Source organism: Ipomoea nil, unplaced genomic scaffold (assembly GCF_001879475.1).
Source record: "Ipomoea nil cultivar Tokyo-kokei standard unplaced genomic scaffold, Asagao_1.1 scaffold3169, whole genome shotgun sequence".
NCBI classification, from domain to species: Eukaryota; Viridiplantae; Streptophyta; class Magnoliopsida; order Solanales; family Convolvulaceae; genus Ipomoea; species Ipomoea nil.
Genome location: NW_017619597.1, coordinates 2,937,300 through 2,961,141, shown reverse-complemented (window position 1 = coordinate 2,961,141; position 23,842 = coordinate 2,937,300). Strand labels below are relative to the sequence as shown.

General features: G+C 33.5%; 2 protein-coding genes and 1 pseudogene across 3 annotated transcripts; all 3 read left to right on the top strand.

Annotated features, from left to right (window-relative positions):
- The first annotated feature begins 81 nt into the window (after nucleotides 1-81).
- Nucleotides 82-23,744, top strand: LOC109167677. 2 transcript variants are annotated; one of them, XR_002051893.1, is made up of 8 exons: nucleotides 82-92; nucleotides 16,911-17,163; nucleotides 18,181-19,698; nucleotides 19,805-19,963; nucleotides 20,055-20,109; nucleotides 20,411-20,559; nucleotides 21,215-21,323; nucleotides 21,410-21,496. XR_002051893.1 is itself a non-coding variant. In XM_019316764.1 (8 exons), exons 1-8 carry the CDS (start codon nucleotides 17,092-17,094, stop codon nucleotides 23,209-23,211), a joined length of 2,295 nt encoding a protein of 764 aa, XP_019172309.1. In that variant the 5' UTR covers nucleotides 16,911-17,091; the 3' UTR covers nucleotides 23,212-23,744. The 2 variants fall into 2 exon arrangements, 1 of the variants encoding a protein (XP_019172309.1); XM_019316764.1 differs by lacking the exons at nucleotides 82-92; nucleotides 21,215-21,323 and adding exons at nucleotides 21,749-21,877; nucleotides 23,086-23,744.
- On the top strand, nucleotides 9,176-10,898 carry LOC109167678 (ribosomal RNA small subunit methyltransferase, mitochondrial). The gene is made up of 2 exons (XM_019316765.1): nucleotides 9,176-9,852; nucleotides 10,107-10,898. The coding sequence occupies exons 1-2, from the start codon at nucleotides 9,436-9,438 to the stop codon at nucleotides 10,797-10,799; spliced, it is 1,110 nt and encodes a 369-aa protein (XP_019172310.1). The 5' UTR covers nucleotides 9,176-9,435; the 3' UTR covers nucleotides 10,800-10,898.
- Nucleotides 13,737-15,138, top strand: LOC109167547 (annotated as a pseudogene).
- Nucleotides 23,745-23,842: the final 98 nt, after the last annotated feature.

Genomic DNA, 23,842 nt, shown 5'->3' with positions numbered 1-23,842 from the left:
TGGAAATTAATTTTTATTACGTGATTATGGTATTGTTATGTATGGTATTTTATTGATGATAAAATTATCACCAACCGGTCATTCTCTCCTCTGTCCGATCAGTCTCACCATGATTTTGTCGAAGACAGCTTCCGAGTCTGATGTCTCCATTTGCTCAACCTTCGCTTCCAGATACGTTTGAGCTCCCCTTCCTCGGTAAATATATACTCCTTACTCTATTTATTCCGTTCCATTTTATGTTCTTCGATTAGGTTACTTCAAAAAAAAGTGAGAAAATGAACGCTGGCGAATGATCGCATGTTTATAATGCCAGAGAACTCGATCCCCAAGGAAACCGCGTTCCAGATCATAAATGATGAGCTGATGATTCTGGACATGAATCCGAGGTTGAACTTGGCGTCGTTTGTGACCACTTGGATGGAGCCTGAGTGCGAAAAGCTTATCATGGCCGCCATTAACAAGAACTACGGACATGGATGAGTATCATGTCACCACTGAGCTTCAGGCAAGTCTTGGCCAAAGTTTTTTGTGAAATTACGTCGAAGGCGGAAGAAAAACGCAGCTTTTGTATTGTTAATGATAAACATTTTAATGTCGTATCTTTAGAAATCTTAGTTTTCTCGGGATTTTCTTTACAAATTTTTGAGTTGGGTTCGTTGAAAATTTCTGTGCAGTGGGTGTTTCTTGGAATTGGTTAATGCCCAGAAACATATCACATTTGATTTTTAGGTTGTAGTGTGCGTGTCAAATGAAATTATATGGGCATGGCAATACTGCGCTTCGTCGTGATTTCTGTAGTTTTTCTTACAGTTTTGGCAGACATTGATTCAGATTGGAATCTTTCGAGCAGCCATTTGGGCAATGGTGGTCTTTTCTATCTTCAAAAGACCGACAAACATAACGTATGTGATTTTTTTTTTTAAAAAAAAAATTTGAAAGCATAAGGTATGTGATGATATCTGATTTTTGAGGACTAGCTCTACATCTATATCTATATCTTCTATATCTATATATTCTATATATAAAAGTAAAATCCTCCTATTTCATTTTCCCGCCCAAATTTTTGTAGTCAAATTAATTAAATATTTTATATTTTATTGGTCAAATACTTAATAAAGCTTATTTGGTAAGCAAATGGAAAATGAAAATTTAGTAATACCAATATTATGAATTAATTAGGAATAAGATTAATTAGGAATATTAATATAATGAATTGATTAGGAATATCAATATAATGAATTGATTAGGGAAATACCTTAAATAAATAAATACACTTTCTTTTTTAAAAAATTTATAAATTTATAATTCTCATATTTTTCACCTATAAATACAGTGAGTTGCTGACTACAAAAATTATAAGTCTTCATTTTATATTGCATCCCTTTTTTCCCACTAGGTCTTCAGCCTTGATCATTCAGTTTAGCCGCGTTTCGAAATTAACGGTAGGTTTAGCATCCAAGTAGTTTGATTGGATTAGATACAATACGTTTTTCATGGTTGTATTGTCCAAATTTAATACTTTTTCCAGCGAAAAGCTATTCATATTATATTCCTAGATTATGATTTATTCTGAATATTTTTACTGTTACTCCAAGTCCATTTCATATATTGATTTTTGTTTCTATTGAAGTTTCATTATCATTGATGAAAGGTAGCCTCATGTGAATCTCGCTTTGAGTGGTGCCTACTCATGCCCGTTTAAAGGGATGCTGAGTGCTGACTCCTCTAATCTCTCTCTTCATTTTTTTGCTATACTGTTATTGATCAAGAATTTAAAGTGCCACACAATAAAATGTGTGACTCATGGGTGATTGGAGATTGGGGAGTGGTTAAGTGTTTCTGTTGTAATATACACGACAAGATATAGCAGGAATCGCCTTTAATACACCAATTGACTATTATTATATTCTTCTTAGTTCTTTGCGTTGATTATTGAAGTAATCGGTTCTGAAGTTCTGATTTGTTAAGTTGTTTTATTCTCATGGTGTCGATTTTGAAAGTTATGAAGTCCATGCTCAATTCCTCAGTGTATAGGTCAAAAAGTGTATATATTTTTTGGCGTAATTATGGGATCGCCATAATTACTCCATAGCAGTAGTAGTAGTAATAATAATAATAATAATAACAATAATAATAATAATAATAATAATAATAATAATAATTGATAATATTATTGTTCAAATATAATATTTAAAATAAAAACCTAATTTTATTTGGTAATCTATATTTATATTTTATATTAAATAATAAAACAAATCCTCCTTTACAAGTTCACGCCTAAACAATCTATATATATATATATAAATAAAATCCTCCTAACAAATTTTCCCCCCAAAACTTTTGTAGTAAAGCTTATTTGGTTAGTAAATTTCAAATGGAAATTAAATAAAATCTATTAATTGTTATATTACATAATTGGTAATATTATGTATGGTATTATATTCTATAATATTATTAAAAATATTATTGTTCAAGTATAATAAAAATATTATGAAATAATGTAATCATAATAAAATAAAATAAAAATAATAACAATAACAATAGAATAACAATAATAATAATAATAATAATAATAATAACAACAACAATAATAATAATAATAATATAATAAAAACCATATAAATTCCCCCCCCCCCCCCCAAACTTAGGGGCATTTATATAATATCCTAATTTTCTAATTTAATTAATTATCAAAATATAGAAATTATATATTATATATTATATATTATATATTATTCATTTACGTGTAGACATACTTAATACTGTATATAAAGTAAATTAGGTAAATATATTCTTCAAATATAAATTAAGTATCTATATATAATTTTTTGGTAAGCAAATGTAAAATGGTAACCCTAATTTTAATTTGTAATTGGTAATTGGTAATTGGTAATTGGTAATATAATAAAAACCATAACTGTTACCCTTAATCATATCTAAACATCTATATATACATTACATTCTCTTCAATACAAACAGTACCAAGTTACAAAGAACGAAAGGGAATATTCTCTGCAACTGCATAGCAATGGTGTAGAGAACGGAGACCTTCAAGAAGAGGAGGAACAAGACCCATATTCATAAATTTTAACTCCTTATTATAAAATAATAATTCAATAAAAGTATTATATAAGTAAATAATTCGTAATATTTATCTTAAGTATAATTTGTCAAATTAATCAATTTTAATTTGATAATGATCATTTTCTAACCAAACAATTGGTAATATTTACAATTTATTGAACCAATCCATTTTTTTCCATCCAGACTAATTTTAATGCTCAAATTAATAATAAATTTTATTAGTTATTAATTAGCATAATATTAATTTATTATGCATAATTATTGTATAAAAATAAATTACCGTTCAAATGAGTACACAAGATGATATACATGTTCATTGCATGGAATCTTAATATTAATTGAGTTGTCAAATCGTATATTGCATAAGAATTATTCTTACCTTACTATTTACAATTACAAATTTATTCCGAAATTCTGAAAATTAAATAAGTTAGAAATCTAATTTTAAGTATGTATTTCTGGTTTTTTCATTTTTAATTTATACAACTAATTTATTAATTTATATACACAATTTTTTGCTGCTTATAATAAAATAATTCACTAACGTTTTTTCAGTAAGCAATTCCTCTAAGCAAATAATCCGTAATATTCATTGATATACTTTACACAGTTTAATCATTTTTTATTTTTATAATTTCAAATTTATTAAATAATATATATATATATATATATATATATATATATATATATATATATATATATATATATATAGATAAAGCTTATTTTGTGACCAAACAATTAGTAATATTTACGATTTATTGAACTAATTCGTAAATGAGTCAATCTATACAATAATTAATAACAAAACCTATTTACTTGATTTCCCACCCAAACAATAGTAAATAGTAAAGGTAAATTTTTTATAAAAAAATAAAAAAAAAAAGAATATAAATATTTCACAATAATATTCTACATCATCAGTTAAAAATGGAATGGAAATTAGGTAAACTGAAAAAATAACTGAATATTAATAATTGACTGAAAATTAAAAAAGGGGTCATAATAAAAATGTCACCGCGCTTTTTAAAAAAAATCAGTGTTTCTCATCCATTAGATCTGAACACGTGGACAGACAAAATTCATTCCTATTTCGCTCCTGGGCGAAGCATTCGCACCCGAGTGCGATTATATATATATATATATATATATATATATATATATATATATATATATATATATATATATATATATATATATATATATATATATATGCTTCCAGTGAATTTGTGACGATGAATAACAGAAGCTTCAGCAGCTAAAAGGCTACAAAGAAGCATAAACTGGAGAACCAAAACTTTGGAAACCGACCACATTATTATGAAACTAAGTATTGTCAAAAACAAGTTTTCAAAAAATATATATATATATTGTCAAAAAGAATGGATTTTTGTTTTCGTTGATGATGGACTTGTGCTCTGAAGATGAATGTATTTATAGATAGATAGATAAATGTGCGATGAATTGAAGGAGGAATGTATCTGGAATTCTGGAAAGGAGTAAGTCGACAAAGATGATGAAGAATTAGTCACATTTTAATAACCACTATACGTTGTTTAATGATTGTTTTTTTTTTTTTTTTTTTTTTTTTTTGGAAAACCGTTAGAATGATTGTTTGGAATGAATAACAAGTAATTAAAAAAACCTGGAGGTTGTGGTTGAGTAGAAGGAACTCATCCATCCTTAACCAAAGGTTAAGGGTTCGATCCTTGGTTTGAGAATGGAGCAGCCTTAAATATCTAGGTCAGCTGTCCCACTCACTATTCAGCGAGGGGATTAGTCACTACTGGGTAGTGTTTACCATATATAGGCTATGTTTGGTAAAATAGTTAACCTATCAGTCAATTTTGACTTGGTTAAATAATTAATATGAGTGTTTAACTAATTAGTTTTTTGTAACAATTTATTGCTTCAAAATGCTAAAATTCAAAAAACTTCTCAAATGATCGAGTAGTTTTGTTTATTAGCTTTTTGAAAAATCATTTTGTATGTAATCAGCTAACATGTAACAACTAATTTACTAAACACTTTACTACAATCAGCTAATGCTAGGCAAAGCATAAAAAACAAAGACCCTGTACCTTGTAATAGGCAAGAAACGAATTGAATTTTCAATTATCTATGTTTCTATGTATGTATTCAACCGTATATATGATATGGTATGATGTATGCATGTAATTATTATGCATTATGCACCCGACCTCTCTTAAGAGATGAGAGTGCACGCCCACTCACACCAACAAACCTGATTATATTTTATTTCAAATAAAAGTTTAAATTATTAGTAATACTATATAACATATCTTTAACAAAATAAAACTTATATGAACTTAAGTCTAACCTAATTTTAATTTAATAAAATGATTGTGAATATAATTTATCATTCTTAACATATTATTATTTTAAAATTAAAGCACTAATTAATAGCGGCTTCAATGTTCAATGGCTAACAAAGTTGATTCAATTCGTTGACAAACTCTACTCTCCACAGGAGATGGTGTTGTCAAGAATGTAGTTGAACTCGTGACTTTCAAGCGAAACCACAGAGAACTCTTACGTGCTCAAAAATATCATGTTATGCATGATACAATCTCACCCAGAGAGTGTACGGTATTATCGTTGCTTTTGTTGGGGTGATGGTGTATGACCAGAAAGGATTATTTGGAAGAAAGATATTTAGCGCCAGAAGGCTAAGTTATCTCAAGTAAAGGTTGTCTACCTGTCATAGGTCTAGAGTACAATAGTTAAGCTATTCTAAGTGAGAGTTGTTTATATATCCAAGATGAGAATTGTATATTCATCCGGTCCTTTCATAGCAAAGGGACGACCTAAAAAAGGGTCATTTAGTTTTTAATAAGTTAAGATTGAGAGGGATTGGAGTCCAAGCCATGCATCTAGATTGGGCTATTGTAAATTTTAACTTCTCACGGGGATGTGTAGTGATATGATTCTACAATATTAACTCCCCAATCAAATTTAAGGAGTTCCCCCACTTATTGAACTAATTTTTTTGATAAGTTATTCCCTTAAGTTTTACAGAATGAGTATCCATTACATTACCAATCAAATGAAATTTACGGCTGTCAAAATCAACATAAATATACAAATCCAAATATCATTTTCTTAACCTTACACACTTAGTTTACCCAAACACACCAAAAGCTCAAATTCCACGAGCCTCCGGAGATGGTCAAAGAATTCATGGATTACGATAAGGCTAGAATAGCTTTCTACATGAATAGCTAGTGTGATATCGGGTTCCCCTCCCTTTACTCCCAAAAAACAAACAAAACCTTAAACTAAACTTTAAAGGTGGTGGACGAATTCATTAGGGGTGGGCACATGCACTAGCTACAAATGTGCAGTAGTGTGTCGTCATTCCTTCATTTCCACGGCTCCACATATTCATTGTTATCATTCGTGCGTGCATGCATGCCTACATATTCATTGTTATATTTTTTTCCCCTTCTTATATTATATTGTTTGGTGTCTTGTCCTCATCATGGATGTTTGGCATTTGCTAATAATTAATTTTTGTTTTGTCCATAATATAATGTATGTCGTAGATTGATTCGATCTTAAAGATCGACTTTAGGTTTGGGGTAGCTCATTTAGCTAGCATGAATGGGGAATGGCCGTGAGTGTATGGAAATTGCGAAAGCAATCTTTGAAGATCCGATATATGAGGATATGTTGTTGTAGATCTGATCCAGGATGGAACATATATTGGTTGGTTGGCATGGCTATACTAGTTGCTACTCATTTGTTAGATTTAAGGTGTATTTATTAATTGAAAAAATTAATTTATTTTTATGTGATATGAACCCATTTTAACAAAATAAAGAAATATAAATATTACTTTTTCATGGGAAAATGATATTTTTTAGTTTCTAGATTATGATCAAAGTGTAGATTAATTTAATCATTTAATTATTTGAAGTGTAGATTTAGTCCTTCAATTATTATTAAAGTGATGAATTTGATTATTCGAGAATTATTTTTTACACCAATATATACTTTATAAAATAGTTGATTTGATCATTTATGAACTAAATCTACCACTTTGATAGTAAATAAAGGACTAAATGTGTATTACAAATAATTGAATGACTAAATTTATACTTCCCTCATAATTGAATGACTAATGTCATTTGTTTCATTTTTTTTAAGTTTTGGAAAAACAAGTTAGACATATTCTTCAATTTGGAGTAGTGAATAAGTGGTTGGACTTAGTCTCCAACATTTTATGTCTTTCTCCCTAGCTAGTATCCAATTTTCTATATGACAAATTAATATCTCATACTTTCTCTATAGCTACCGTCTTTAACTTCTTAGGTTCACTGTACTTTTGTGTTTATAATTATTGAAAATGAATTTGAAAACTTAAAGAGTTGAAATAGAGAAGTGAAGAAAGGAAAATTAGAAGAAAAAAAAAAAAAAGTAAAACTAGAGAAAAGAAGTAAATGTGTTTGATGGAGGTATATGTAATATGATGACCCAAAAGATCAAATAATCTAAATAAGAAGTTCAAATAACAAGTCTGGAATACCAAATAACCAGAGCTAGCATGCAAGGCCAAGCTTACTTGCCACAGACCATTATAGCATTAATTATATTGATCAAGAGACATAGTATAAATAGTACGTACATTCCAGTGTAACTTAGAAACCTCTTATATATATTCTACATACTACTTTTCTATATATACTCATATATGTACTACAAGCATTCTAGGGTGCGTTGTTCTTGTGTTTACACACTAGGAACGAAAATCGAAATCATAGTTATTGTTTGGTTGGCAATTGCTGAAAACACAACTATTAGGATTTGATTAATCCTTCAATTAAGAACCTTATTCCCTAATTAAAAAGGGTTATTATTTCATTTTATGTTGGTAATTTGATTTTTAAGTTTGAATTAGTGCTTTTAAATTTTTGTTCATCTTGGGTGCTTTGGATGTCATTATATTTGGATCAAACTCATTAATTTTTTGTTTTGTTTTGTTTTGTTTTTGTTTTTTTGTTTTTTTTTTGTTTTTTTTTTTTTTGTTTTTGTATTTTTAAAATTTTTAATTCATATTATAGGGTCATACATAACCAAACATCAATATTGATAATCATTCAAATTCTACCTTACTACCAAACTGCAAAATACTTTCACCAAAACTCATTACCATTACCAAGTATTTGATTCTCATTCCGATTTCAATTTTCATGCGCAAACCAAACACACCCCTAGTTTTATATTGGTGATTTTTCGTAGAAGTTGTGGGCAAATTATACCATGAACCACGGTCTATCATGCATTGTAGACCTTGGTCCAAAAATAACCTTCAGATTCCATATCTATAGTTGACACATTATGTACCTGCAGTTAATAGTTTATATACCTTCATATTATGTGTCAACAATTATCCAAAAATAACCTTCAAATTATCTATAGTTGACACATTCAATTCTGTACATGTAGTTGATAGTTTCTGTACCTGTAGCTATCATATTATGTGTCAACAATTATCAAATTATTTATTTACATATACAGAAACTATTAATTGTAGGTACAAAATGTGTTAACTAAAAGTATATAATTTTTATATCAAAGTTCACAATGCAATATGAATCATGGTCCATGGTATAACAATTGGAAGTTGTGGGCAATTTATATCGTGTATCACGGTGCACATAGCAATGTGCGCCCAGGCAAAAAACGCGCGCGTTTCATGCTGACGTCACTCCGTCCATCCGAACAGACCAAACCTCATTATGTGTATTCAATTAAAATTTTATGTGTATTGTATTATGAGTTTATGTGTATTCAGTTAAGAGTTTATGTGTATTATGTTAACCAAACCCATTATGTGTATTCAATTAAAAGTTTATGTGTATTCAGTTAAGAATTTATGTGTACTCAGTTAAGAGTTTATGTGTATTATGTTAAAAGTTTATGTGTATTCTGTTATGAGTTTATATGCATTCGAAATATGAATTTTTTTTTTAACAACTTAACAAAACGACGTCATTTTGGGAAGCGCGAGGCGCACAGTGCTATGTGCGCGGTGCGTCCTGGTGCACGGTATAACGATTGGAAGTTGTGACTCTGGGCCAATATGGGTTTATAAAAAATGGGGTTAGGCCATGGGCTAGTAAGCAATTAACCTTTGCATACTAGACAATTCTTATCATGGCCTAACAATAATTTTTTGTACAGACCGAAAGACAATCGGGCTTAAGAAATTCCAACCCAGCCCATTTAGTACCCGATTGCCTATTTCTTCATCCTTCTTCTTCAGCTTCAAATTTTGAACGGTTGATTCGGTCGGAAAAACATCCCGGAATCATACGAGAATCGTAGAAGATGCTTCATCGCCAATATCTGCTCCAATATAATATCTTCAGGCACCTCCTACGCCGGCACTTTCTTCAGCGACAGCTTCGTTCAAAATCAAGCCGTCGCTTCAACGGCGGCAGGAGCAACCACGAAGAAGACGACGGCAACGTTCGCCGGAAAATCGAAAACCAAGAAGCAAACATATATTTGCTCAAGAGCAGAGGCCAACACCTTCTCACTAACCCGCGAGTTCTAGACTCCATCGTCGGGAAATCCAACGTACTCCCCACTGATACTGTCCTGGAAATCGGGCCCGGCACCGGAAACCTTACTCTTAAGCTAGTAAGTGCTGCCGAAAGAGTCATAGCCATCGAGATCGACAAACGCATGGTGGAGATCCTTAACAAACGCGCGGCTGAACACGGCCTCGGTGATAAATTAAGTGTATGATCAATTCGGGCAAACTGTTTGTTATAATGTCTGAAATAAGCTTATGTGTTTGAAACGTGTACTAGAAGATGCTAATCAATTCAGGAAACTCGGTCTTTAGCTGAACACGGCCTCGATGATAAATTAACTGTATGATCAATTCGGGCAAACTGTTTGTTAAAATGCCTGAATGAAGCTTATGTGTTTGAACTTTGAAACATGTACTAGAAGATGCTAATTCTTATTGGTTTTTTTTGTTTTCCTTTCAGGTTGTATGCCAAGATGCTCTAAAGACCGAGTTTCCACGGTTTGATCTCATGGTAGCCAACATTCCATATGGGATTTCCTCACCTCTGTTGGCTAAATTGGTGTTCGGGGCAAATGCATATCGGAGCGCCACACTTCTGCTACAGAAGGAATTCGCGAGGAGGCTGCTGGCGAACCCGGGTGATTCTGAGTTCAACCGGCTGGCCGTGAATGTGAAGCTGGTGGCTGATGTGGAGTTTGTGATGGATGTGAGCAAGAGGGACTTCTTACCTTGCCCAAAAGTCGATTCCTCGGTTGTCAAGATTCATCCAAAAGCTTCAATCCCAGATGTCAATCTTGATGAATGGTGGGCATTCACAAGAACTTGTTTTACCAAGAAGAACAAGACCCTGGGCGCGACGTTTAAGCAGAAAAGGCTGTTAATGGAGCTTATGAAACTGCAAGAAATGAAAGAGGATCAAGAAAGTGTTGAAGACTGTAGTTTGCAGTCTGGCTCGGAAATAATAGAGTTGGCCTCTTTTAGGGAGATGATTATCAACATTCTAAGTTCTGGCGGATTTGATGATAAGAGGCCATCGAAGCTCTCCCATGAAGAGCTGCTGCATTTGCTGTCGCTATTTAACCAATCTGGGATATCATTTCATGGTCCTGCTAAGCTCAAGAATCCAAGACAGACAGCTTTTGATCCAACATAACAAATGGTGCTTTAACCATGTTTTAAGTTTTGTCGTGATTGACATATAATGTAACTTCATTTGATTAATCCATTCTTCATTTGATGAGTAATTAATAAATATGAAAAGATTTGAACGCCTGTATCAAGTTATACAACATTTGATACATACTAAACTTTTATTCAAATATCATTCATTGGGAGAAAGTAGTGCTCACTCAGGACTCAGGAGGTTGGATGGAATAAGATATCATGCCCTCACTCGAAGATCGAGCATGCGCTCAACAATGAATGTGATGGGATTCCGAACACGAGAAGAGGCATTGTGAATCACGAGTTATGTGTTTTGAGTTCCCTTCCGTTACTATTAAAAAAATATATTTCATTTTACATTGTTAAGTGTGTAATGACATTTTATTTGGTAAATGTGACTTCTATAGTAAGCATTTTTTTTTGTTGAAATGACTTCTTTAGTAACATTAAGACAATTCAAAGGTGTCTAATGGTATTTATACTCAGTATTATTTTTGAAAGTGCACAGTATAACAGCAAACAAATTATGATGCAATAGTTGACTAACATAATATGACATACTACAAAATACATTATTTAAACAAAATAATAGTTGTATTAACCATCAACATATATTATATGATTTAAATTAGGCAATAACTTGTGTTTTGGATGTTTGTCTATGAGATAGGTTCAAGATGAAATGTAATACTTATGCGAGCAAATGTAATACTAAATCTATATGGGAAATGTAATACTTTTACATTTTGATGGCCCCTCAGCAGAAACCATGGTTGCAGATGGCGCTAGTCGGGCGCCCGGATAGCGCCTAGCGCCTAGGCGGTCTAGGCGGCGCTAGGCGGGCGCCAAAAAAACAGTGGTAGACTTGCAGTTTGACAATTTTAATGAGGTTGTTTTCAAAATTTAATCAAATAACACATCCAAATAAATGAATTAATGATAACTCATAAGTCATAACATCAAAACAATGATTTTCAAAAAAAAAAAACATTAAAACAATATTAAAAATTAAAAATACTCAAATATGAAATACTCAAATACTCCAATCATCCAAAGATTCAAAGTATCAAACTAGTCTACGAGTGTATATATGTCATATTATATATATGTATGCGCGCGCACACACATATATAATAAAAAAAATAGGCCGAGCCGATCGGGTTAACTCGACCAAAATGGATGGATTAACTCGACTAACTTAGACGCTAGGCGGCCAAATCGGTCGAGTTAGGCGCTAAGCGGGCGCCTAGACCGATTTTTACAACCCTGGCAGAAACACACCGATCGAGGAAGCTAGGCTGTCTTGGGTAAAACTGATGAGGGGTTGGTTAAAACTCAATGTTGATGGAAGTTGCAAAAGGAATGGAGTAGCATGCTGTGGCGGCGTCCTAAGAGACGAATCGGGAGATTGGCAAAGAGGATTTATGTGCAAAATAGGCAGATGCTCAATAGAGGCTGCGGAGACCTGGACTGTCCTACACGGCCTACGCATGGCAAGGGACTACGGAGCCACCAGGATCATCCTTGAAAGCGACTCGAGAGCCACAGTGGAGAGGCTTCGAAAGGGAAGTGATTGGAGAGATCAGAACCACAATATTGGCAAGTTGTGTACCAGAGAAGCGGCGGAGTTATCTGAGGTCAGATATGCGCATGTTTATAGAGAACAAAATCACCTGGCTGGCATATTAGCTTCCATGGCGGCCACAACTCAACAAGGGCTCCACATCCTTGAGGAGCCTCCGCCGATTTTAGCGAGTGTGATTGCTCTTGACAAGATCGGTGCTTCAACTGTGCGAAGAATTAACCAAGCTTCCCATAGGGAACATGAGGTCTTTTAGTCTCTTTGGGTGTCCCCCTCAATCTTGATCCAAAAAAAAAATAAAAAAGATTAACTATCAACATATATTATATGACTAGTATTTTTTATGCGCGATGCGCAAAAAATAGGTGCCCAATATTAATACATTATATTAAAATTTTAAATTTATTTAGATTTTAGATATTTAAATTATTCTAAATAATAATAATAATAATGTAAATCATTTTTATAAATTTGATATTTATATTTATGTAATAATTAACATATAACTCAAATATTTAATGTGTATATATTATTATTAATGAAGAAGATAAGAAAATATATGGTGGATGCATGTGCATGGTAACAATAGTGGAAAAGATAACGGAAGTTATAACAGTAGGGGTATGTTTGTCCAAAATATTTTAATGTACAACCTTTATAGCATAATGTACAAAAAAAACTTAACGGAAAAAATGGACATAAATTAGGGGTATAACTTTCATTCACACTTATTATGTTTTTAGATTAGATTTAAATTAGCAAAAATTTGTGTGAGACTATCTCACAGATTCTTGTCTGTGAGATAGGTTGGATCAAGATGAAATGTAATACTTATACTAGCAAATGTAATACTAAGTCTATATGGAAAATGTAATACTTTTACAAAGTATTGCATTTTTCATCAATAATACTACATTTTCTTTTAGAGTTAATGACCAATTTGATCCTCCGACTATTGCGAAACTACCGATTTGATCCTCGACTATAATTCTTACCAAATTTAGTCCTTAACTTTTCAATTTTTACTCAATTTCATCCTCTGTCTATTTGACTGTGAAACCTCCGTTATCTCCAAGGATACTAATGTAAATACACATAGCTTCGTCACTTTCACCCTTAATCTGCAGCGCCGTTTCGATGTGGGTTTCGCCGCCGCTCTTCCTCTACTACCAGTGGAATCTAACATGGCATTAAATTGTGGCTTGCTCGAATTGACACTGCCAATACAGGGGTTTTCGACACTTGCAAAGGATCAAACAAAGGAATCTTCTTCTTCCATTTGCTTTATACTTTTCAAATTGGGTCGGAAACCCCCTTAATTTAACTGTATTTTTGCATTCTTAAAACGATTTTAACTCATTGGGTTTCTCTTCCTCGTGGTTTGTTTCTGCTGTAGTGGTGGCAATTGTGCTCTCGCCGTCGCTGCAGTCCTTCCCGTCGGCAGAAGCCATCAGATTGTCTAACTTCGACTCCTATCTCGGATTGCATAATTCCAGCGATGCTCTCGGTCGATTTTCTTTTCGGAAAGCCCCTCTGTTTCTGAGCGGCGGCGAATGCGGTTCCGCATTGGGGAAAATCGTCATTGGTGATCTGTCTCTCATTCACGGTGCGATTACTCTCGATGTGGAGTATCTCAGAGGCTCAATCACGGTCGTTCATTCGATTCTTCAACATTCCAGGTGTCCAGACAATGTGTTCTTTCATTTCCTGGTCTCCCACACCAATCCATCCGGCAAGCACTGGAGCAGCCGCTCAACTATGCTCGGAATTACTTAGCCGATATTCTCGAGCCTTGCGTCGGCAGAGTCATATACTTGGACTCCGATCTCGTTGTGGTCGATGATATTTCCAAGCTTTGGAGGACCAGCTTGGGGACGAAGACCCTCGGAGCTCCAGAGTACTGCGAGGCTAACTTCACCAACTAAGGTTAAAGAATTTTTGGGGATTACAGATTACTTAGTTTATTGATTTTGTTTTCTGAAATGGGAAGGTGCATTTGGAGCTTGGGGATGAAGAGCATGTGTGTATTTACATTCTTGTCCTTGGAGAATACGGATACTTCACTGTTAATGAGATGGAGGACGAAATCGGGTAAAAATTAAAAAGTTGAGGACTTAATTTGGTACAAAATATAGTCGAGGACCAAATCGGTAGTTTCACGAGAGTCGGAGGACCAAATCGGTTATTAACTCTTTTCTTTTATATGTACAATATTACTTATAAGGAAAATATAATAATTTCGATGATAAAAATAATACTTTTAATTAAAATATAAAAGTATTACATTTGTTGTCAAAAGTATTATAATTTTTATTATAAGTAACAAATATTTTATTCATAATTTAGTATTATATTTACTAATATAAGTATTATATTTACATATTAATCTGATCTGTTTTACGTCCAAAGATCTATGAGAAATGTGACCCTTTAAATTATGATAACATGTTTTTTATCATACAACCTAAAAAGTGATATAATATGAACTTGGTTTCCTATGGATATTCCACACAATTCTAATACCATATGCGTACAAATGTGTTTTTTTTTTTTTCCTGGAAATATGCGTACAAATGTGTAAAGTACTATACATGCAACATCTTCCATATTTAAAATGAAAACTAAAAAAGATATGTGTATTTAAATACAATTTTCACCAAATTTTCAGGAAAATTGATCTCACAAACTGCAGCGTCATGGAAGCAGCTGTGCTGGGAAAAATCACAGGTTAATTTCTTTAAGCAAGGCCAGTTGCGGCGGCTTAATTCGGGATAGCACAGGCAAATGGTGCCAAGACTTTGTTTACAATATAGGTAATTGCACACCCTTTGATGCTTAGGTAATTGCACACCCTTTAAATGGGAAGCATAAGCCATATTAAAGGGAATCCAATTAGCAGTAGCCAAGAATTGCAACAGCCTGATCATAGAAATTATTTTTTTGAATGCTACTCTATTACTTTGTAATATGTAGTGATGAAGAGGGCACAGAGTCAACGACCAAGACCCGATCTCATGACCTCTCACATGGAAGAGGTAACTACATGCCATCTGAGCATAAGTACTTAACATATATCATATAATTTAGAATAATCCTATTCCCATTTTTGTTTTGAGATGATGAAGAAAATTTGTATCTATTATTCAAGAATGTGTAACTCGTTAATGGTCCACAAACCACACAAATAAGGTAAGAAGAATTAAAATGATGAGATATAAAAATCATATTCTATTATTTTGTCACTTTTTTCGAGGCCACTTACTCTTTTCCAAATTTGTGTGGTTGAATTCAAGGAATGAATGTGGATCATTAAAGAATACTCCGAACTACAGCACTGGCCTGGTGTACGGCGGCCATGAACAACTCCCATACTGCTAAGCTTTTTGTCCATTCTCCATATCGATCTATATCTAGCTAGCATATTCTGTTTATTATTCTTTCCTCTCAACTTATGCTAGTATTTCGTTCTTTTATACATAAATTTTTTCCACCCTTCAATTTCAATTAGACTTTAACAGGAGGGGCAAACACTTTCAATTAAACCACAAGTTATTGATATATTCATATTCGATTTAATTTAATTGCATGTGTTTTGACTTTTGAATTTACACAATAATTGTGATATCGAATTAATAAATAAAATTGATATTGTATACAAACTAAAACCTTCAAATTAGGCGCACCACTTTGTACCACTAGATTACAAGGTCATGGGCACAAACTAAATTATTTGATTTAAAAAAAAAAACTACAAATGACATTTTTATGTCGTGAAAGTGAAGTGGGAAAGCCCAAAGGCATGTAAACGACAAATTTTACTATGGATCATGGTTTATGTAGCATCATGGACTATGATCGTATGTATCATTTTAATTACATTTCAGTTTTATTTGACAATATTGTTATATTTTTTAGTTTCATTTTTTCCTCCACGCTAGTTTCATTATAACAATACTATATTATCATTTTAATTATACTATAGTTTCATTTAATAGTATACATTATCGCTTGAGCTCTACTTTTTTGTTTCATTTTCTACACGTACTAGTTCAATTATAGTAATATTAAAATATTATTTAAATCACAATTCAGGTCATTTGACAATATATGTTATTGTATGACTTTGGTTTTTAATTTCATTTTCAATGCACACTAATTTCATTATAGTAATACAAAAGTATTATTTTAATTATAATAAGTTTTATTTGACAATAATTTACTTTGTTTTCTAGTTTCAATTTTCACACACTAATTTAATTATAATAACATTAAAGTATAATTTTAATTTTACTACAATTTCATTTAACAATCATAATCCATATAACGATGTGTGAGTCATGGTCCAGTGTATACTGCATGTAAACTGTAGAACGTTACCGTGGTGGTTAAATAATAAATACGGAAATAAAAAGAAAGAAAAAGAGAAAAGAAGTTGTAGTACAATTTTAGATTTGTAGGAGTAATTTATATGTTTTCCAAAAGGGAAAAAGATTAAATAAAATAAAATAAAATCTACAGCTCTCTCTCTCTCTCTGCTCTCATTTTACGACCACCATAATCGTTGGAGTGAGCTCCGAGAGATTCAAAATTTTCCGATGGAATTCCCTAGAAATCAGAGGTAAAAATTCAAATCAGGTAGCGCTAAAACTCCGGTAGATTCAAATTATTTCTGCAGATTTTAGGGTTCATCCGAACAGAGATGGCAACCACTGCTCCAATCACCCCACCTTGGATTTCCGAAGACGACCTCTTGTTGAAGAACGCCGTCGAGGTTAATATCAAAGTCCAAACCACGTTGAATTTATTAATTTCTGTTTTCTGTTTAACTCTAAGCTTCTAAAGTTTATTGTTGTTAGCTTCCCGCTATTTATTTATTTATTTATTTATTTATTATTAGCTTCCATGAGTCCGATTTGTTTAGTGTTGCGTGTTTGTTGTACGATTCAGTTTGTCTGGATTTTCACATCAGTTGGATATCTCACTTGTAAACCGAATCAAGTACAAATGCTTGCGGTATGGCTAATGTGCAATTAAAGGAACGAATGAGCTGTTCCAAATTGTTAGCTTAAATTTCAACTCGTGAATTTCAATTTTCTTCATTTCTAGATCATTTTTTTTTTTAATTACTCACATTACTTTAAAGCCTTGATCTCTGTCTTTTTCTTCTCTTCGGTTGTGTACTTGTGTTTGCAGTAAACTTTCTCAGTCTTGAATTCCCTTCCTGTAAACGTGTGAGCAAGTGAAGTCTAACATTTTCAGATTGTTTTTCCTATGCCATTTTGAATTCCATGAACTTATACCTTTGGAAGGGAAAATCTCAATATTTAAAGGGATGACTGTGTAGAAACTAGAAAGTAAACTTGATTCTTAATGCTTCTACCTGCTTGTTGTCATTGCTTGCCTTAAGATAAATTGTTTTAGCTGAATTTGCACTTCAGAGAAAAACAATGGCTGTTATTTACTAGCTCAACAGCCTTCTTGCTTGAGTTCTTGCCTCATGAGATTTTCTTCCATGCTGTTTATTCTTTTCATTTTAAATAGTTTCTGGAGTCAATATTTTGCCCATTGGATATCTGTTAGAGCTAAAATTAAATTATATGCGGTGTTATACATTGCGGATGGTTCAGACTTCAGAGGCTTGTGTTATTCATTACACTGATGATTACAATTAAACTTCATTCTTGAGCATCCAAAGTTATCATAACATTGCTGTTGCAACTTTGCTTTTTTCCTTTTATGTCACAAAATCTTACTCACGTAATTGATATTAATTTCCACCTATTTGCAGGCTGGTGCTTCTCTGGAAGCACTCGCTAAAGGTGCAGTGCAATTTTCTCGCAGATACACATTACAAGAACTGCGGGAACGGTGGCACTCACTTCTTTACGATCCTGATATTTCAGAGCTTTCTTCTGCTTGTATGATAGAGCTTGAACTTTCTGGTGTCAGCCCTTCTTTAAAGTTTAATAGATCGGAAAACATTAAAGGAAACAAGGAGGTTCCTCAAAAGAGAAAAATCATGAGCATCCGCAAACAGTACTATGCCATGCGAAAGAAAATTCGAAATGAAATTTTCAATGCCTCTGATCTTGGTTTTCTGGATGAACCCAATTTACATGATTTCAGTGGACATGGAGCTGATTTTCAGCAGCATGCTACACATGATGCTGTGTCCCGGGACAGAAGTGTCCTTGGGGACTGTATTTCAGATAATTTAGGGTTCCAGGAAGCAGAACTGACTATCCTGCGTAATGCTTTCCCAGAAGCATTGGGTGAGATTGCTCCCACCCCTTCTATTGCATATCAGACTGGATGCACAAATACAGCTGATGATAATCAAGTAAATGAAGTTTTGAGGAAAAATGGATTCTCTGAGGGGTTTTCAGCTTCATTACAGGAGAGGAGTACTTGTATTCAGCCTAGGATTAAACTCAGTGAAGTCCCTCATGTGCCCAAAGGTAATTCCCTTAGCTATGGAAAATGCTTAGTTAGTGAGGAATGCTGTCAACCGTCAGCTACATCAGATGGTGATTTTACAGATCTACCAGATTCACTTTTGAATCTTTCAAATGACGATGAGATTCTCATGGTGGACGAGGATGTGAGGAACATAGTAGATAAGTCATCTGATAAAAATGCTATTCTCATGGATTCTTCTGATCGCATTCAGGAAGGTGGGGCATGTACTCATGAATCTGAAACGTTTGTGGATTCAAAAACAATTCCTTTGCCTCCAAATGGTGCAATGCCTATCGACTCAGAGGTTGTTGCTTCTTCTACATGTGGTCCGGAAGTTTCTTCTTGTTCAGAGATTAATTTGCCATCTAACTTAACATCAAATCCTGATACAAATAAACTAAGTGATGGTAGCATTTGCTGCACATTAAACACTGAGGACACTGAAATCCCGTGTAATGATGATATATTCTTACTTATCCACCCTTCCACATCCTTTGGTTCTGCTGTGACATCACCCAGGAGTGCACGCTATATGGACACATCATCTGCTGCTAATCAGAAGGATGCTAAACAAGGAGTAAACTCCTTAATAAGAGGGAAAGATTCTGTACAATCTCTTGGGTGGTCACACAAGATTGGACAAACCATTTTAGGAGAAACACGTGTTCAGCATAAAGTGGTTGCATGTGCTGTGAAATCCAAATTGCCTGATACTAACCGTCTCGCCTTGCTTCCTGGGGATGCTAACAGGGCACTTGGAGACTCAAGTCTGGGCAGATCCCTGCAAGCAATTTCAGAGGTCCCCATTGATAGAGTGCAAGAGCGAGGTGCTGCTAGAGCTGGAATGGTAAATGATTTTGTTAGCATCTGAACTTCTTCCAAAGACTGAGCTCTTTATATTTGTGATTATGCAGTATGCTAATATCCCAGAGCTGCTTGTGTGTTGTGCGCAGGTTGGAGATGCACCAGACACATTTCCTGACATGCCACGATTTGCTGAATCAGGCTCTGCTAAACCTGCTATAGAATCGTCAGCCAACCCCTCAACATCAGACCAGGAAGAACCACCAAGTGATGATGATGTCCCTTATTTTTCTGATATTGAAGCTATGGTAATTCTTAAAATTCTTTCTGTTATTCTTTGTTCAGGTCTCAGATTTAAGGTTGCTGATGCATAGTTCCTTGTTTGCTCTTGGATTTCAGATACTTGACATGGACTTAGATCCACCTGATCAAGACTCATATACTGCAAAACAAGGTAAATTTTGTGAAATTTTAACAATTTGGTCTTTGTAAAATCCATGTGTATAGGATGCACAATAGGATCTGGGAAAATGTAATACAGCATCATACAAGCTAACTATACATTTATAGAGAATTTCAGTTGCCAATCATTTAGCCTGGTAGCCATCAAGTGTCAACTATATTTGTTTTCTGTGACTGATTACTAATAGAATGGCCTGAAATATCTATTTCATCAAAATATAAAAGAATTGATTATATATCTTTTTGATATCTTCTATTTATAACTCTGAGCTATTGTCATTGGTAATATCCAGTAATAAGGTATCATCCTGAGGAAAGTAAAAGGACAGTCATAAGGTTGGAACAATGTGCTCGTTCTTGTATGCATAGAGCCATGACATCTCATGGGGCTTTTGCCATCTTATATGGCCGTCATCTAAAGTACTTCATCAAGAAAACAGAGGTACATAAATACATAATTCATATTTTACATTTTCAATTTTCATTTTATTTTTCTTGAAGAGTGATCATTAATTGCCTTTTTCATTTCCTCTTGTATTCCTTTTCTTTTTGTTTATTATTTCCTCTATCTCCCCTCATACAATTTCCCTTTAGGTAACTGTATTTAATACATGGTTAATATTTAAATGAAATATATTTCCCAGATTCTTGCCCATCACAGATACATCATTACTCTGTATCTTTCATCTATCCTTAATTTCAGAGTGAGGGGCTTTGATACCTATAAAGGGGTGTTGTAAAAATCGACCTAGGTGGCTGCCTAGGTTTCCCTAGGTCGAAGGGAAGTGCGCTTGGCCGACTTGGCTGATTTTTTCTTATTTTTTTTTAATCTTTTGTTTCGCTCAAAACGACGTCGTTTTGAGCGAAACAAACCTAACCTCGCCTAGCATCATGCTTCATTCACAGAATCGCTGCAGCCTAGTACTCTGGATTTGTATTTTATGGGAGGAATACTTGCTAGAGGCCTCGAAATCTTTAAAAAACCAGTTTTTTAAAGTTAGGCACCCATCAAAGCCCGATCAGTGCCTAGCGATTTTTACAACATTCGTTGTTGGAAGGCTACATACTAAAACCATTGAATTTATGATTTATCTTAGTACAATTTTTGTGGAATATCCCACAATAGAAATGATAGTTGTTGAGGGACGAGAGTATTTGATAATGAAAAGTGTATGTGCGTGGGGAACTTTCAGCATTATTTACAAGGTTTGCAAGTTGTCCCCTGTTTGTTGAACTCACAATGAATCATTCTTATGGTACACATTTTTAACTAAACATGCTTTCCTTTGCAGGTTGTACTTGGGAGATCAACAGATGACATTGATGTTGATATTGATTTGCGAAAAGAAGGCAATGCGAACAAAGTGTCTAGACGTCAAGTGAGATTATCTAGTCCTTTCCAGCCTTACTTCCATTGTGACAATTATTTTGGAAACTACTACAGAGTTTTGATTTCAATTGTTCTTTTAGAACACCCTTTTAAAAAATTCTAACAGCCATTTTTTGGTGCTAATTTTTGTATAGAGTTTATGGTTCTTTCCTTTATATACTTAGCTTATCTGCATTCCGTATTTGTTGCATGTTATACAATTTCAGTTTTTGTTTATTATTATCTCTTTACACATATTTAGGCAATTATTAGGATGGAACGAGATGGATCTTTCTTTTTGAGGAATATTGGAAAGAGTTCGATAACAGTGAATGGCAAGTCAGTTGATTCTGGAAAAATGCAGTTTCTAAGTTCTAGTTGTCTGATTGAGGTATTTATCTTCCCTCCTACTTTTATGCTTTATTTTGAAATTGGGTTTGTTGAAAGAATAAAGGGTTTCCTATGAAATGATTTCCTGTGTGGGTGACAATGAAAATAGTGAGGAAAACTTGAAAGTATATATAGAAACAAGGTTCCTCTAGAGTCTAGATTCTATCAAAATATGAGCAAATAAAAGAAGGGTATAAAAAAACTTTCTGGGTTTAAGAGTAGCCTTCCTCAACTTCTTCATTCATTTTTTCAATGTGAATCTCTCTCTTATTTGGCCCTAGGAAGCTCTGAAATTGAAGACTGTTATTTGAAGCTTAATGTGTTTCTCTTTGATCTTCCTAGTTGTAACTATTCATTTTTCATTAATTATTTTCAATTTGATCCAAACAGAAAGACCAACTGAAACACCACTAATAATTTATTTTCCGTACTTTTTCTCCTTTTGCATGAACGTCTCATCTCTTCACCAAATTCTTAGGTGCACAGTGTGTTAAGGAACTGATTTCTTACATGGTTTTATTTTCACATTCTTGTACACACTTTTGATTTTGGTATTCTTACAGTTCCCCTTTTACTTTTATCCCTATGACTTTTTTTTCCCTCTTTATAGACAATTGATGTATGTTACTTTTTTGGTGCAAGGATTGCATTAAGTTATAAGTATGACATTTGAAGATGGCATTATATTCACGCACCAGTCAATGTAGAAATACTTTCGCATGATTATGCTATGATGCCATAGTTCTACCTGTTAAAGAATCTGAGGTGCTTGACATAAACCAAACTAAATATACTACTTAGCATATTAACTTTTTAGGGATTTGAAGATTATTTATTTATTTAAATAAGCACATGGGTCAATGGTGTATTCTTAGGATAGCTGAATTAGGTAACACATTTTTGAAGAATATTAAATTGCTTGTCCAGCTGGAGCTTCTTTAAAAAGAGGTTTTTTTTTTTTTTTTTTTGGTGATAAAGTCTCAACTGTGGAGCTTCTTGAAAAAGAGGTCCTTTTTAAACCTCTAATTTATGCTTTTTGGAGTAGAAAAGTTCCAATAGGCTGCCTGCCAAATAAGCACAGCAAAACAGTGCCAAAACCCACTGCAATCTCTGCTTATGAATCATGGACTCGTGCACTTTTTGGATTATAGTGTTTTCCTACCTTTGAGAACTTCTCTGACTAATTCATGGATAACTGTGTACTTGTAGATCAAAGGAATGGGCTTTGTGTTTGAAATCAACAGAAAGCATGTCCAGCGGTACTTGGACAGCATTTCACAGAAAGACAAAGCACAGCTTAGCAAATTTGATTGGTCACCTGAGGGGGAGGCCTGAACAGATAAAAACCATTTAGAGGTAGCGTCAGTTATTTTATTGCTTTCAATTAACCCTCCCCGGTGGATGACTTTTATATCCTTCACTGAGAGTAAACGCCCTTCGCCCACAACAGGATGTGTACATACCGACCTTTAGCATGAATGTTTAATTAGCAAATAGATCCACCCTTTGCCATAGACCTGAAACGCCATGTGAGAGGTTTCAAGTACAATCCCTTCCCCCTCAGTCATACCCCACCCAAAAAAAAAAAAAAAATCGTACCTAAATACATTATCTCCTTCCCCCCTTCATTTTTCTTTTACTAGTTCATTTATTTTTGATTTGTCAGTAGAAGAGGAGGTTGAAGGCCTAAGTCTTGTTAATTTGTATATCGCCGAATAAATTTATCTGTTATAGAAAACTTTTGAGAAAATTCAGTATCCAATCTTGATTCCTGATGTTAAGCTTTGGTAAAGGCTAGATCAGCTTCCAATTCACTCAACAATACTGTTTATACATCACAGCAATTATTGTCTATCTATTTTTACTTACTACCTCCATTATAGTTAGTGAACAAACATCCTTGTTACTGTCACTACTGGTCATTGCGGTTTACCATATACCGTCTTGTACAGATGGTCGGATATAT